Below are 15,932 nucleotides of genomic sequence, written 5' to 3' on the forward strand. Positions count from 1 at the left end.
AGAAAAATAGAATTGTAAGACAACAACATTTTCCATGAAACTTTTTAAAATTAATTTAGAAAAAGGATTTATTTTTATTGCAAAGTCAGATACATAGAGAGGAGGATTGACAGAGAGGAAGATCTACCTTCCATCTGATGATTCACTCCCCAAGTGGCTGCAACGGCCGGTGCTATGCCGATCTGAAGCCAAGAGCCAGGAACTTTCTCCAGGTCTCCCACATGGGTGCAGAGTCCCAAGGCTTTGGGCCTTCTTCAACTGGGCGACGTTAGCCAGGACCATGAAATTTTTGAGGACCCTGGTATTTGTAGAGGGGTGGAGTTTTTTTTTTAAAGATTTATTTATTTTTATGACAAAGTCAGATATACAGAGAGGAGGAGAGACAGAGAGGAAGGTCTTCTGTCCAATAATTCACTCCCCAAGTGACCGCAATGGCCGGTGCTGCGCTGATCCGAAGCCAGGAATCGGGAACCTCTTCCAGGTCTCCCACACGGGTACAGGGTCCCAAAGCTTTGGGCCGTCCTCGACTGCTTTGCCAGGTCACAAGCAGGGAGCTGGAAGGGAAGAGGAGCTGCTGGGATTAGAAGCAGCGCCGATATGGATCCTGGCGCGTTCAAGGTGAGGATTTTAACCGCTAGGCCACGGCGCTGGGCCCAGCGGGTGGAGTTTTAAGAACACGGATAGCGAAGTAATAAACTGGTAACAGGACTAAATAAGGCAAATACATTTAGAGGACACAAAAAGACTAATTTGGTTATTAGTTGATATCATTAGCATTTGAATAGAATAAAACGTATTGAAATACCAGATAACTTAGTCCTGCATTTATGATTTGCTATATTTGACAATTAGAAATGGTGGATGTTTCTATTTTAGTTTCTTCAAAGGTAGGTTTGTATCTATCTTCATTGCTTTTCAGTTAATCACTTAGCATATTTTGGGAGCCTCCTCTGGGTCTCCCACACGAGTACAGGGTCCCAAAGTCTTGAGCCGTCCTTGACTGCTTTCCCAGGCCACAGGCAGGGAGCTGGATGGAAAGTGGGGCCACCAGGATTAGAACAGGCACCCATTTGGGATCCTGGCCCGTTAAAGGTGAGGACCTTAACCTTAACCGCTACAGTATCGTGACGCCCAGGATAGCTTTTTGATATACTTATAGTTAAGATGAAAATAAGCTGGGATAAAAATATGTTTTACATATTTTGGAATTTCACACAACTTTTTTTTTTTTTCAAGACTTATTTTTATTGGAAAGAGATTTTACAGAGAGAAGGAGAGTCAGAAAGGTTGGTCTTCCTCCTTCTGGTTCACTCTGCAAATGGCCACAATGGCTGGAGCTGAGCCAGTCCGAAGCAAGGAGCCAGGAGTTTCCTCTTGGTCTCCCAAGACAACTCTGGCTTTTCTTCTACTAAGTAGCAGGACCACTCTGTATCTCTGTGAGACTAACAAGCTGACCTACTTCTGTTAGCCATTCTCATGTATATTCATGTTTTTAGAAAAAGGAATAACTTTTAAAAGTTATTTATTTATTATTTGGAAATGGGAGTTACAGATGAAGAAGAAAAAGAGATTTTCCATAGTATTGATTCATTCCTGATGAGGCCATCAGGACTCCTGCATTGGTAGATACTTTTCCCGGATGGTTGAAGTATATTACTTTTACTGTTTCCCGAAGAGTTACAGAGTTACTCCCAGCACCTTGCACATGCTGGGATCCCATGTGGGTGACCTTTCTAATCTTAGGGCCCTGCTTCCCATCCAGCTTCCTGACTGTGGCCTGGGAAAGCAGTTGAGGATGGCCCAAGGCCTTCAGAGCCTGCACCTCTGTGGGAAACCCAGAAGAGGCTCCAGGTTCCTGGCTTCAGATTAGCTCAGTTTTGGCTGTTGCGGCCATGAACTGGCACCCATATGGGTTTATGGCGATTAGCCTACTATACCACCACAAGGTTCTGTACACTTAAAGATCCTTTAAATGTGTTTTAGCTCATGATTCTGTAACTTTGTTTATATCCTGATGATCTTTGTACTCCCTAGAATGAAGATAAGATAGCAAATGGATTTGAAAGACAGACTGGATTGTCTTTGGAAATCTTAGATGATGTTATAGCCTTGATTTCTTGGGTTGTTTGCTTAAGTAACAACAAGAGGCTTAATCTTGATTAAACTGGCAAAGAATGCTACGTGTGTTTGAGTGTGGTGCAGGTTAATAAGTAGCGTTGGTAATTACTACTGTTATTTATTTAATACAATTTGCTGCATTCTAGGTGATACCTCTCTTCTGTATTGGTTTCTTTCTTCCTGATTCCTGTCAGGGAATTACATTTCTTTAATTAGTTAGGGTAAAATGACCTTTAAATTACTATAGCTCTGTGGACTTTACTGTGTAGATTGCTCTGTCTGAAGGGATGTCAGATCACGTTAGGCCCCATACCACTCGTAACTTAGCGCAGGGTGGACTCACTTGCCTCATCGCCCGCTGCTACTCTCGCCACTCAGGGCCACACACTTGTACTCTGCCATAATACACCTTCAACTTTGTCATAGATGCCTGGAAAGCTTGCTTTGTCACCTCCTCAGTAGTATTATCATCCCTGAATGTGATATCTAGGCTTTTAAAAAATGGATCCATTCGATTCCTTTCATTTTTGTATAGCTTGTGTCATAAATTGTCCAATTATTTTATCAGCAGACTATATAGTTACCTAATAGGCAACTTCCTCTGGTTGTTCCTGTTTAGAAATACTGGTTTATTTCTACCAGTAAGGGGGGTGAAAATCACCCTTGTATATATATATATTTTTTTTTTTCCTACGAATGTAGGATTGGTGATTGAGCTTTTTGTCAATTTTACAAAAACAAAAACTTTTTGATTGTGATTGAAATAAAAATATTTGCATTTTAATCATTGAAAATGTATGATTCAGTGGCACTTAGTGGTTTCATTGTTGTAACTATTACCTCCATTTCCAAAACTTTTTCATCATCCCAAACAGAAACCTTGTACCTATTAAGCAACAACTCCCAACTCTACTGGTCTCTCTGCTCCTGGTAACCTTTATCCTACTTTTTTGTGGTCATGAATTTGCATATTTTATCTGCTTCACATAAATGAGGTCATTTATCCTTTTGTGATTTATTTCACTGAACACACCGTTTCCAGAGTTCATTAATATAGAGGCTGAAAAAATTAATGGTTGCATTTCAAAATATTTTCGCACCAAAGTAAGAATTCGTTAATCCCACAGGCTTTTAGAAAAGTCCATATTATGTCAGAATTTCATTCCCTGTGGATCTGAATATTTCATTATGTATTTATTGTATTTTGTTAATCCATTCATCTGTTGATGGGCACTTTGGTTGATTACACTTTTTAGTTGTTAATGCCATTGTGCCAGGTTGTTCAAATAACCTATTTCAGTTCCAGTTTTCATTTCTTCTGAATATATACCTAGTAGAATTACTGGGTGATACAATAAACCTGCTTAATTTTCTTAGAAATTCTGAACTGTCTCATAGTTTACCAGCTGTGTATTGAGGTCCAATATTTCTACATCTTAGCAACATTTGATAATTTCTGTGTTTTAAAAAAGAAAAATAGCCGTCCTAGTGAGTGCAAAATGATGTCACCATGGTTGGTTTTGATTTTGTCTTTTCCTTGTGATTATGAGTGTATTCTATTGTTCTCTGAGGAACTGCCTAAGACGTTGGCTCATTCTTATCTCAGGTTGTTTGGCCTTAGCTGTGCTGGGTTAGGTGACTTGGAGTCTCAGGGACAAGGCATCTGTCCTTGAAGCCTGTAAAAAGCTGGAGATGGTGAGATGACTGCAAGCTTCGGGATGTAGGACATTGCATCTTGGGAGAGGAAAACTGAAGGTGCACGGCAGGAGAAACAGGGTGGGACAGGCTAAGAAGGGAAGACAAGGGGCGGAAGAGAAATACCGTGACATAAATATGAACAGTTACGAAGAATATGGCATTTGGTGTTGAACAGCTGAAGGGTCCTGCGTCGAAATTTCTTATTTTCTAGTACTAAAGAGCTGGGGGTAGAGCATGAAGAAGGAGGAAAAAGTTTTGAAAATCTGTTTGGAGAACAGTAGAGATTACCTCAACCATAGTAGTAATATCTAATCTTGAATTTGTACTAGACTCATGGTTACAAACCAAGAAGGAAAAAAAGCAACAAGAGGGTGTTTGGAGAAAATCAAGTGACACTTAAAAAAAAATAATACAGAAGGAATGAGATAAAGGAAGATTTTAGTTGTAATAAATGAGGCCATAATCACAGCCCATAAAGTCTGGAAATTTGGGTCCACTGTTGTGGTCTAGGCTAAGCTGCTGTTTGCAGTAACTGCATCTCATGAGGGCACCAGTTCAAGCCCTAGCTGCTGTGCTTCCAATTTAGCTCTAAAACCAGTGGGAGATGGCCCAAGTGCTTGGGCCCCTGCTCCCTTGTAGGAGAATGGATGAAACTCCTGGTTTCTGACTTTAGCCCTGCCCGATCCTAGCCATTGTGGTCATTTAGGGAGAAAGCCAGTGGATGGTAGTTTTATCTCTGTCACTCTGCCTTTCAAACAATAAAAAAAAAGAGTAAGGGAACACAGAATACAGATTATGGAGTTAATGAATAGGAGAGTCTCAAGAGATTTTAGAAATTGCGACATAAATTACAGAAAGAATTTTTAAACTGTCATCCAGAAATTAGAAGAATTTAATGCTTTAACTATAAAGAAATATTAAATATTTGAGGGTATATATAGGTATACCTGATTGAACATGTTTGGAAATAGCACTCAGTTCTCCATAAATATGCACAGTTTGTCAATTAAAAATCATTAAAAGGTTATAATCAGGAAAATTCTGTAACTTAAAGTACTTTATACATTGGGAAACTATAAGGTCCAATTTAAAATAATAAAAAATGCTCATCGTTGGTTATTTAACAGTTAATTTTAGGTAAGAAGTAATTGTTGGGGTGGGTACTGAACACAGTGGTTGAGTTGCTGCTTGGTTACACCTGCATTCAGTTGCAGATGCCTGGTTCAAGTCCCAGCTGCTCTACTTTGGATCTCCATTCCTGCTGCTGCACACTTGGGCAGCATTTGACGGCCAAGTTCTTGGTTCCCAGGCAATCACTTGTGAGACCTGCAGAGTTGATTCTGTCTCAGACTAGGTTACTGCCGACACTTGTGAAGTGAGCTAGCCGATGAAAGAAATCCCTCTCTCCCTCTCTCTCCCCAAACCAAAGTGAACATAAATAAGTAATTGCTGAGACTGACATTGAAGGAATTTTTTTCTTTTTAATATTTATTTGAAAGGCATATTTATAGAGTGAAGGAGAGACAGAGAGAAATTTCTTGCATCAGCTGATACACTCCCCAGATGACCACATCAACCAGAGTTCAGCCTGTCTGAAGCCAAAAGCCTCTTCTGGGCCTGCCACATGAGTGCAGGATCACAAAGACTTAGGCCATCCTCCAATGTTTTCCCAGCCTATAAGCAGGGAACTGGATGGGAAGTAGAGCAGACAGGATGTGAACTGGCAGGATGCTGGTGCTTACAAGTAGAGGATTAGCTAATTTGAACCATCATGCTGACTCCATGAAGAAGCTTTTAAGGGCTTATTCCCACAACTGTGGTGACTAAAAAGTTCCAGAATAAGCATCTGCACCTGAAGAACCAGGGAAGAGGGTAGTATGGTTTAGTTCAAAACCATAGGTCTCAGAGCCAGAGAAGTCAGTGACTTAATTCTCATACTGAAACTATACTGAAACTTGTGCCTGAGAACACAATGGGGTAAGAACAGCTGTGTAATCTGGAGTTATGGGGATTGGCGCCATAGCTCAGTAGGCTAATCCTCCATCCTGTGGTGCCAGCATCCCATATGGGCACCAGTTCACATTTTAGCTTCTCCACTTCTGATCTAGCTCTTTCTTTATGGCCTAGGAAAACAGCGGAATATGACTCAAATCCTCGGGGCCCTTGTACCCACGTGGGAGACATGGAAGAGGCTCCTGGCTCCTCACATAAGATCAGATCAGCTCTAGTTGTTGCAGCCACTTGGAAAGTAAACCAGTGAATGGAAGATTTTCTCTCTGTAAATATTTCAAATAAAAATAATTCATTAGGGCCTGGCACGATGGCATAGTGGTTAAGGTGCTAGTTTGCATGCCTGAGATCCCATATGGGCACCAGTTCTAATCCCGGCAGCCCTGCTTCCCATCCAGCTCCCTGCCTGTGGCCTGGGAAAAGCAGTCGAGAACGGCCCAAAGCTTTGGGAGACCCGGAATAGGCTCCTGGCTTCGGATTGGCTCAGCTCTGGCCGTTGCAGCCACTTGGGGAGTGAATCATCGGACAGAAGATCTTCCTCTCTCTCTCCTCTCTGTATATCCGCCTTTCCAATAAAAAAAATAAATCTTTAAAAAAAAATTCATTAAAAAAAAAAAAGCAAAAACTCTGGAGTTAGGAAGTATAAGGGCAGAAGCAAGGTGTCCCAGCTCCAGAGGAGAGAACAGTTTCATCCTGTGTTCTTCCTTTTTTGTTCCTTTTGGGTCTCTAGCTGATTGGATGGTGCCCACCCACATTGAGGGTGCATTACTCCCACTCATTCAGCTGACTCAAACCAATCTCCTTCAAAAAACACAAACCTCCCCAAATAATGACTTTGTCATCTGAGTATTTTTTAATTTGAAAAACCAACTTACCCACAGAGAGTGATCCTACATTTTCTGTATCCCCACGTGGCTGCAGTAGCCACAGATGGACCAGGCCAAAGCCAAGGGTCTCTCCCAGGTCTCCCAGGTGGATGCAGGGACATGAGCATTTGAACCATCTTCTGGCTGCTCTCCCAGGTGTTTTAGTAGAGAGTAAGATAGGAGATGGAGCACCAGGACCTCTGTTCTGTGGCCCATGAGAATCTGGTATCAGAGGCAAAAGCTTAATGCACTACACCAAATGCTGACCCTATTTCAGTATTTCATAATCCAGTCAGTTGGACACCTAAAATCAACCATTAGAAATATCACACAAAGTATCTTCTCTGACTACAAAATGAAGAATCAAAATAACAAACAGATGTAACAACATACTTCGAAACATCCAATAGATAAGAAGAAATTACAAGGGAAACTAGAGAATATTTAAAGATTACTGGAAATGAAAACATCATTGCAAAACCTGGACTAAGAGGACAATTTATGGCTATGACATTTATATCACTTCTTTTGTTTTTATTGGAAAGGCAGATTTACAGAGAGAGAAAGATCTTGCATCCACTGGTTCACTCCCTAAGTGGCTGCAGCTGCCGGAGCTGAGCTCATCCTAAACCAGGATCCGGGAGCTTCCAGGCCTTCCATGTGGATGCAGGGTCCCAAGGCTTTGGGCAGTGCTTGCCTGCTTTCCCACGTCATAAGCAGGGAGCTTGATGGGAAGTGGAACAACCAGGACATGAACTGGTGCCCATATGGGAAGCCCGTGCTTACAAGCCAAGGATTTAGCCATTGATGGGCCGTGAAATTTATATTAATGAAAATCCAATATTACAACTGATGGACCAATAAAAATAAAGAAGTGAATTCGGAAGTAACAGAAAGTATTTAATAAACCATGTAATTGCTAGGAATCCTAAATAGTAAATTGATAAACTGATCTTAAAATTGTTTTAAATTATGTCTGGGTCTGTGCTTAAATAGGATGTTTTAGGTTTTCTGTTTGAGTAAATTGTTTGTCTTTACAAAGCAAGTTTTACTGCCCAAATGAACCAGATTTTCTGAAACATTGGTTGCAAAATATCAAGTGATATTTACGTTAAACTATATAATTTTATTTCAGGTTACAGTGTAGAATTGTGGAAGTCCTCCCTCCGTCACATCAGAATGGTTTTGCCAATGGCCATGTTGCCGTTGTGGATGGAGATACCATTGTCATCAGCGATAGTGATGATTCCGAATCACAAAGCTGTTCTTTTCAAAACAGGTAAATGAGTTTTGTTAATGTTTGAGTTTTCAGATCGGCTAATTGTATTGTATTGAAATGATGTTTTTCTTTATTCCAACCTTTGTTCTTTCCTATACCACCCATCTAAATAATCTGGCTCAACAACTGATGGTAGAATTTCAAATTGAAACTTGCATAGATAATCAGGTGCTTAAGTGCAATTTAATTTAACCTTCATACAGTTATACTTTCCATTTTTGCTTATATGGAAAGAAATCATTCTGCACAATTTTTTAAGATTTATTTAAAAATGAAAGGAGAGAGAGGATTTTTGTCTGCTGGTTCACTCCCCAAATGGCCACAATGGCCAAGAACTGAGCTGATCCAAAGCTGGGAACCAGGAACTTCTTGCTAGTCTGCTACATGGGTGCAGGGGCCAAGTACTTGGGCCAACCTCTGCTACTTTAGCAGGCTATAAGTAGGAAACTGGATTGGAAGTAGAGCAGGTGGGATACGAATGGCCCCAATTCTGTACTTGTAACATACTAACACTTATTTGCTTTATGGTACACATGGTGAAGAAATTTTTGGGCCCAGCGTGGTAGCCTAGCGGCTAAAGTCCTCACCTTGCATACACTGGGACCCCATATGGGCACTGTTTCTAGTTCTGGTGGCCCCGCTTCTCATCCAGCTCCCTGCTTGTGGCCTGGGAAAGCAGTCGAGGACAGCCCAATGCCTTGGGGTCCTGCACCTGTGTGGGAGACCTAGGAGAGGCTCCAGGCTCAGGCTTCAGATTGGCACAGCTCTGGCCATTGCAACCACTTGGGAGTGAGTCAACACATGGAAGATATTCCTCTCTGTCTCTCCTCTATCTGCCTTTCCAATAAAAATAAGGCTTTAAAAAAAAGGAAGGAAGGAAGGAAGGAAGGAGAGAGATAAGAAAGAAAGAAGGTAATTCTAGCCATTAAAAGAAATTCTAGCCAGTAAAATTTGGTCAATCAGAGAACCTTTATGTGCTATTCGAGAAAAGTCAGTATATTTAAATAGGTATCTTGTAAATTTTTGAATATTTATTTATTTGAAAAGCAGAATATACAGAGAGTGAAATAGAAAGGAATCTTCCATTTACTGGTTCTCTCCCCAAATGGCTTCAACAACCAAAGCTGGATTAGTTTGAAGCCATGAGCTTTTTCTGAGCCTCTCATATGGGTGCAGGAACCCAAGCGGATGGAGCATCTTCCACTGCTTTCCCTGGCACATTAACACAGACCTGGATCAAATGTAGAGCAGCCAAGACTAGGACTAGTGCCCATATGGAATACTGACACCACCGGCAGTGTCTTTACCCTCCACATTACAGCTCCGGGTCTGGTATATTGTAATCTGCAGGCTCAATTTAGACTGCATGTGATGAAAAATCCTTTTACCTGTCTGGCCTCAGCATTCATCTCTGCTTTCAACAGTCATCTCTGTCAGTAATCCCTGTTGGATTTTGTCAAACATTGTAACGTTTAAGTTGAGTTCATTTTTAATCAGAGGAGTGTATACTCACTCCTCTGCTTTCACACATCTCTGCTTTCTGGAGCCTTCTTTAATCTCTTCATTTGCTCTCCTTTATGCATCTCAAACTCTTGACTACCTCTCTAGTTACTTTGCTCTTGAAAAATGCCAAGTTCTGTCTTGAAGAACCTGTAATTCAGGTTTTCATTCTGTGTGATGTAAGCTATTCTAGGTAGCAAGAAACAGCATTTGGAGTTGATTATGACCAGGCACTTGGCCAACTGCTGTTTGTGTGAAGAATATTATTATTATTATTCAGCATGGAAGAACCTAACACTTAGAAGGTTAATTGACTTCACACAAGATCATCAAATTAGTACTTTGCCTGACAGAATAAATTACTTTTAAATTTTATTTTTTTATTTTTTAAAAATATTTTTTATTTTTATTGCAAAGTCAGATATACAGAGAGGAGGAGGGACAGAGAGGAAGAGCTTCCATCCCATGATTCACTCCCCAAGTGACCTCAACTGCTGGTGCTGAGCCAATCTGAGGCCAGGAGCCAGGAACCTCCTCTTCCAGGTCTTCCACACAGGTGCAGGGTCCCAAGGCTTTGGGCCGTCCTTGACTGTTCTCCCAGGCCACAAGCAGGGAGCTGGATGGGAAGTGGAGTTGCTGGGATTAGAACCAGCACCCATATGGGATCCCGGCACATTCAAGGGAAGGATGTTAACCGCTAGGCCGTGCTGCCGGGCCCTTGACTTTTATTAACTTAAGTGAATCAATGGAATATGACATGATCCTGTATCATATCTGTTGGTAGTCTGATTTTTTTCCTATTATTATAACTAATAAACAGCAAAATAAACTGCTGTATCATGTGTTTTATCTAAGTAAATACAGGGTTTGGGATGCAAAGTCATTGGTATTATGTTAGTATATATTCTTCAACAGTTCTGTCAGTAATCCCTGTTGGATTTTGTCAAACATTGTAACCTTTAAGTCAAATTCATTTTTTTTTTTTTTAAAGATTTATTTTTATTATTTTTTCATTGGAAAGGCGGATATACAGAGAGGAGAGACAGAGAGGAAGATCTTCCGTCCGATGATTCACTCCCCAAGTGAGCGCAACGGGCCGATACTATGCCGGTCCGAAGCCAGGAGCCTCTTCCGGGTCTCCCACGGGGGTGCAGGTTCCCAAAGCTTTGGGCTGTCCTCTGCTGCTTTCCCAGGCCACAGGCAGGGAGCTGGAAGGGAAGCGGGGGTGCCGGGATTAGAACCGGCGCCCATATGGGATCCCGGGCGTGCAAGGCGAGGACCTTTAACCACTTGCGCCACCGCGCCGGGCCCGTCAAATTCATTTTTAATCAGAGGAATGTACACACACACACACACAGAGAAGTACAAGTGAAAGCATACATCCTACTGGGGTTCCTGTCACCTGTGTGGGAGACCTAGATGGATTTCTGGCTTCTTGCCTAGGCCTGAGCCAGCCCTGGCTGTTGTGGGCAATTGGGTAGTGACCCAGCAGATGGAATATAGCTTTATGTTATTCTCCCTCTCCCTTTGTCATTCTTCTTTTCAAATGAGTAAATCTTTTTAGGCAGCTTTATCCATGGGTGTTTATTGCCCCAGTTAAACTGTTGTTTGGGACACCTGGGTTAAGGTCTAGTGCTGTTTCCATTGCGGGTTCCTGCTCAAGTGCACCCTGAGAGGCAGCAGTGATCGCTCCAGCAGGGACACCAAGACCGGGTTCTCAGCTCCAGGCTTCAGCCTGCCAGGCATTTTGGGAGAGAATGAGCACGTGAAATCTGTCTTCTTGTCACTTGCTCTTTCTTTTTCTACATCCTCCCTCCTCTTTTTTTTTTTTTTCAAACTGCATGTTCCTTTATTATTCTTATTTTTTTATGTTGCATTATGTAACACAGTTGTAGGTACTGGGGAGTGAATTTTTAGCCTAGTGGATAAGATGCCTACTTCGACCATTGGAGTGCAGGAATTTGATTTCTGGCTCCATCGTCCTAGCAGTGCAGGCCCCAGGGACAGTGTGATTCCTCCAGCAGTTAGGTTTGTGCCAACTACTTGAGGAGGCGTGGATTGTATTCTAGCTCCCAGCTTCGGTAGTGTTTTTTTTTTCCCCAGCTTTTAGTAGTTTTTTGGAAAGTGACCCAGTAAATGAGAATTTACTTAGTGCAGCTGGAAAAAAATATATAGTTCATATATATTTTTCAATCTGTTTATTTTCATTTTATTTGAGCTGAACTGCCAGGGCTGCACCAGGCCAAAGGCAGGAACCTACACTCCATCTGGATGTCCCCTGAGTGAAAGAGACCCAAGCCCTTAATCTTTAAAGCTGCTACATTCCCGGAGTGTGCATTTGCAGGAAGCTATGTCTGAAGTAACTTCAGCCACGCACTCTGGTAATGCAGCAGCATCTTAACCATGGAATCAAATGCCTGTCCCTAAAAATGGTTTATATTTTAAAGCTACTTTATACTAAACTGCTTTTTTAAAAATTATTTATTATTTTGTTTACTTGAAAGGCTTCAGCTTTGCCAAGTCCTGGCCATTGTATATCTTAAATTTAGAATTATTTATGCATTGTAAGCAAATTTAAATCTTTTTTAAAAATAAAAAGAGAAAAAGAAAATTTTAATGTGTGGGAATAAGGCTAACATGGTAAGTCAATCTTAACAAAGTCATTACGAGTAACCATCTGAGCTTGAAGCTCAACTCACTTAATGGATTGTCACAGCAGAATAGTTGTAGAGACCATCACTTGGTAATTTTCCTTAGAACAAACCTCTACATGGAAAATTATAGGGACTTTTTGCTTTTGTTGTTTTCTCATTTTTGTTGTATCTAGAAAAATGTAAAGTTCTTACTTTAGTATGTTTACATGTCCATAAGATAGCAACAAAATGATTTTCATTACAATAAATAAAAGTAGGATTAAGCTTGACATATTTCAGTGCTTACGTAAGCATAATGAAGCATACATTTGTAAAATTTTTTAAAATGTTGTGAATAAGTACAGTAGTACCTCAACATCCAGGGGCGACTCATTCTAGAAATCCATACCCCACCTCATTCCCCCTAGCAGTCAGAATCTGCAGATGCTAAAGTTGCTTATGTAAAATGATATGGTATTTGCCTTTAGCCTAGCTATATCCTACTGTACTTAAATCATCTCTAGATCACTTATAATACCCAATTCAAGATAGGTATTATGTAAATAGGCCACATGTTGTAATATTTAGCGAATGCAAGAAAAAGCATCTATAGATGTTCAGTATATATTTTCCTCATTTTTAAAAAATTTAACTTTATATTTAATATTATACATAGTTGAGAGAAATGTGTGCCTGTGTGGGTCTCTGATTAGGAATGTGGAGGGCCAGGTGTAGTGGAAAGTGGGTGGGATAAATATTTCAGTGTTTTTTTTTTTCCTCCTGTGTCTGCACAGTGGGAAGATAAGGGAGACTGCTCTTCCACTTTGCTGTTGTCACACTACATTAGCACCTGTAGAGACCCCAGTGTGGGGAAGAATGTTCTGAGGTGTCATTTGAACGGTCCTGATATTTATGAGACACTGTTAGCTTCATGTGCAAGGGCTGAGAAAATCTCCAAGATCTGTTGGCTGACCAACTCTACTTCAGTTTGGCCAGGAAAACTGTCTAACCTGTTCTGCTATTATCATATCCTCTGTATGCATCTGGGTGTGCTGTCCATTGAGCAGGCATTAGTAACTCAAGAGGCCTGGTCCCAATACATGGCATTCCAAGGTCAGACTACGTATCTAGTGATTTTCCCTGTAACTGAGATTTTAATTCAGTGGTCTAGTTGGGGAGTTCCTCAATAAACTTCACCTGGGGTAACCCTATCTTGACTCATATGCACCAGCCATTTCAGGGTCAGGTTTTGTCTGTAGGTTGCACTAGCCAGTGTACATACCAGTGGATGCAGCTGTCTGGTCAGATGCCTCCAGACTCTCTATTATCAGGAAACTTGAGCCCAGAGTCAGAACTGGGCATCAGTCCCAGATAGCTGGATGAGTGACATGGATATCTCTTACTCTGAGATTTATTTATTTCATTTGAAAGTCAACATTACAAAGAGAAGGGGTGAGAGACAGATCTTCAAATCATTTCCCAAATGGCTGTATCAACCAGAGCCCGGCTGGTCTGAAGCTGGAAGCAAGAGCTTTTTTCAGGTCTCCCACATAGGTGCAGAACCCTAAGGCTTTGGTCCATCTTCTGCCATATTCACAGGGAGTTGAATCAGTAAATGGAGCAGCTAGAACTTGAGCCAGCACCCATATGGAATGCTAGGGCTGCAGAGGATTACTCTACTCACCACTGTGCTTGCCCTGGCTATTTTTTTTAAAGGAACTATTTATTTATTTGAAAGTTAAGAGTTACTCCTGATGACTGTTTCACTCCTCAGATGGTCACAACAGCCATGGCTGGACCAAGCCAAAGCCAGGAGCTTTATCTAGGTATCCCATGTGGATAACAGGCCCAGGACTCGGGAGATCTTCCGCTGTTTCCACAGGTGTATTAGCAGGGAGCTGGGACAGAAATGGAGCACCAGGACTCACACTGGCACCCATAAGGCATGTCAGCGCCACAGGAGGCCTATTTACCCACCATACCATAAAGCCAGCCTTTGTGTATGACTTCTAAGATCAGACACATTCAGGGTGGTATGTCCTTAGATTCTCAGCAGTTTTTTAACCAGTTTCTGCTTTCATGCTGTATAGTCCAAGCAATCAGAGTTTCTGCGGCAGAATAAGTTACACTGTCATTATCCTATTATTTGGATCATCTGGTGCATCACTGCAGTGCAAAGGCCGTAATGATGTGCTGCTGCTCAGACCAAATCCCCTCCCCCCCGCTCATTCTGCTCACACAAGTCCTGTGTGTGTGTTTTTACTTTGGGGCCTTTGACCTTCACATGTTCTTTTCACTTTTTAAACTCATTTCCTGAAAATTTTCTAATGAACTGTTCTCTCCCTGCCCCCAATCTCTGTCTCAGTATCTACTTCTTGGAAGACCTATCAGGGCAGTTTCTGAGACCATATAAAAGAGTGGCTGTCCCACTCAACAGTCTCTTCATTGCACTTATCACCTATCCCATTGCATTCATTATTTTTTCCATCCTTTCTGTTGCTTTGATACTTTCCTGTTGTATGGATAACATTTGCCTGTAGTATCCATACTTTGTATGTTTGTAACTATGAATGAATGAATATACCCTCAAGGGAAGAAAAGGTGACAAGTTGGTGGGGATGTGAAGCCTCTTTGGCAATTAGAAAACTTCATTAGCTCCACTTTTATTTGCAATTAAATAGCTATGAAGAAGGAAATTTTTTTTTTTTTTTTTTTTTTTTAAAGATTTATTTTTATTATTTTTTTATTGGAAAGGCGGATATACAGAGAGGAGAGACAGAGAGGAAGATCCTCCATCCGACGATTCACTCCCCAAGTGAGCCGCAACGGGCCGATACTATGCCGATCCGAAGCCAGGAGCCTCTTCCGGGTCTCCCACGCGGGTGCAGGGTCCCAAAGCCTTGGGCCGTCCTCAACTGCCTTCCCAGGCCACAGGCAGGGAGCTGGAAGGGAAGCGGGGCTGCCGGGATTAGAACCGGCGCCCATATGGGATCCCGGGCGTGCAAGGCGAGGACTTAACCACTTGCGCCACCGCGCCGGGCCCAAGAAGGAAATTTTTTTTAAGATTTGTTTTTTTTATTGCAAAGTCAGAGATATACAAAGAGGAGGAGAGACAGAGAGGAAGATCTTCCATCCCATGATTCACTCCCCAAGTGGCCGCCACGGCCAGTGCTGTGCCAATCAGAAGCCAGGAGCCAGGAACTTCCTCCAGGTCTCCTACACAGGTGCAGGATCCCAAGGCTTTGGGCCGCCCTTAACTGTTTTCCCACAAGCAGGGAGCTGGATGGGGAGTGGAGCTGCTGGGATTAGAACCAGCACCCATATGGGATCCTGGCGCATTCAAGGCGAGGACTTTAGTTGCTAGGCCACGCCGCCTTTCTTTTCCAAGAAGGAAATTTCAAAGCAAGATGCAGGAACCTTTTTTTGTTGTTATTTAATTAAATCTATCAACTTAAACTGTGTATTCTGATGAGTCATATCTGGTTACTTTCTTCAGCCAGGGAAAATTTACTGAATGAGTATTTAAAATACCTACGTAAAATAAAAGTATGCTGTATATTATCTGGATAACTGTGTGGGAGTATTATAGCAGTAACTTATAAAATTCCAGTTAAATTAAAAATACACAAGATTTTTTAATAGTATCTTTTAAGAAACTTATATTTCTGTTTATAATCTGGTCCCACGTTATTAACTGTTTCATGTCTTGTCTCTTTTTAGGAAAAAAAAAGGTGCAATTGATCCTTTATTATTGAAGTATAAGGTGCAACCCACTAAAAAGGAATTATACGAATCTACTATTGTTAAGGCAGCGCAAATCAGGTATAA

General features: G+C 41.5%; 1 protein-coding gene across 3 annotated transcripts in view; it reads left to right on the forward strand.

Annotated features, from left to right (window-relative positions):
• BAZ1A (bromodomain adjacent to zinc finger domain 1A) overlaps positions 1-15,932 on the forward strand; it is an 82,143-nt gene that overhangs the window by 21,143 nt on the left and 45,068 nt on the right. For all 3 annotated transcript variants that reach the window (XM_040969629.1, XM_040969628.1, XM_040969627.1), the window contains exons 4-5: positions 7,828-7,971; positions 15,825-15,926. In XM_040969629.1, coding sequence (XP_040825563.1) covers positions 7,828-7,971; positions 15,825-15,926 — 246 coding nt within the window. The remainder of the gene's footprint in view (positions 1-7,827; positions 7,972-15,824; positions 15,927-15,932) is intronic.

This window comes from Ochotona curzoniae, unplaced genomic scaffold (genome assembly GCF_017591425.1).
Source record: "Ochotona curzoniae isolate NIBS_2020 unplaced genomic scaffold, NIBS_Ocur_1.0 scaffold_4701, whole genome shotgun sequence".
In the NCBI taxonomy this organism is placed as follows: Eukaryota; Metazoa; Chordata; class Mammalia; order Lagomorpha; family Ochotonidae; genus Ochotona; species Ochotona curzoniae.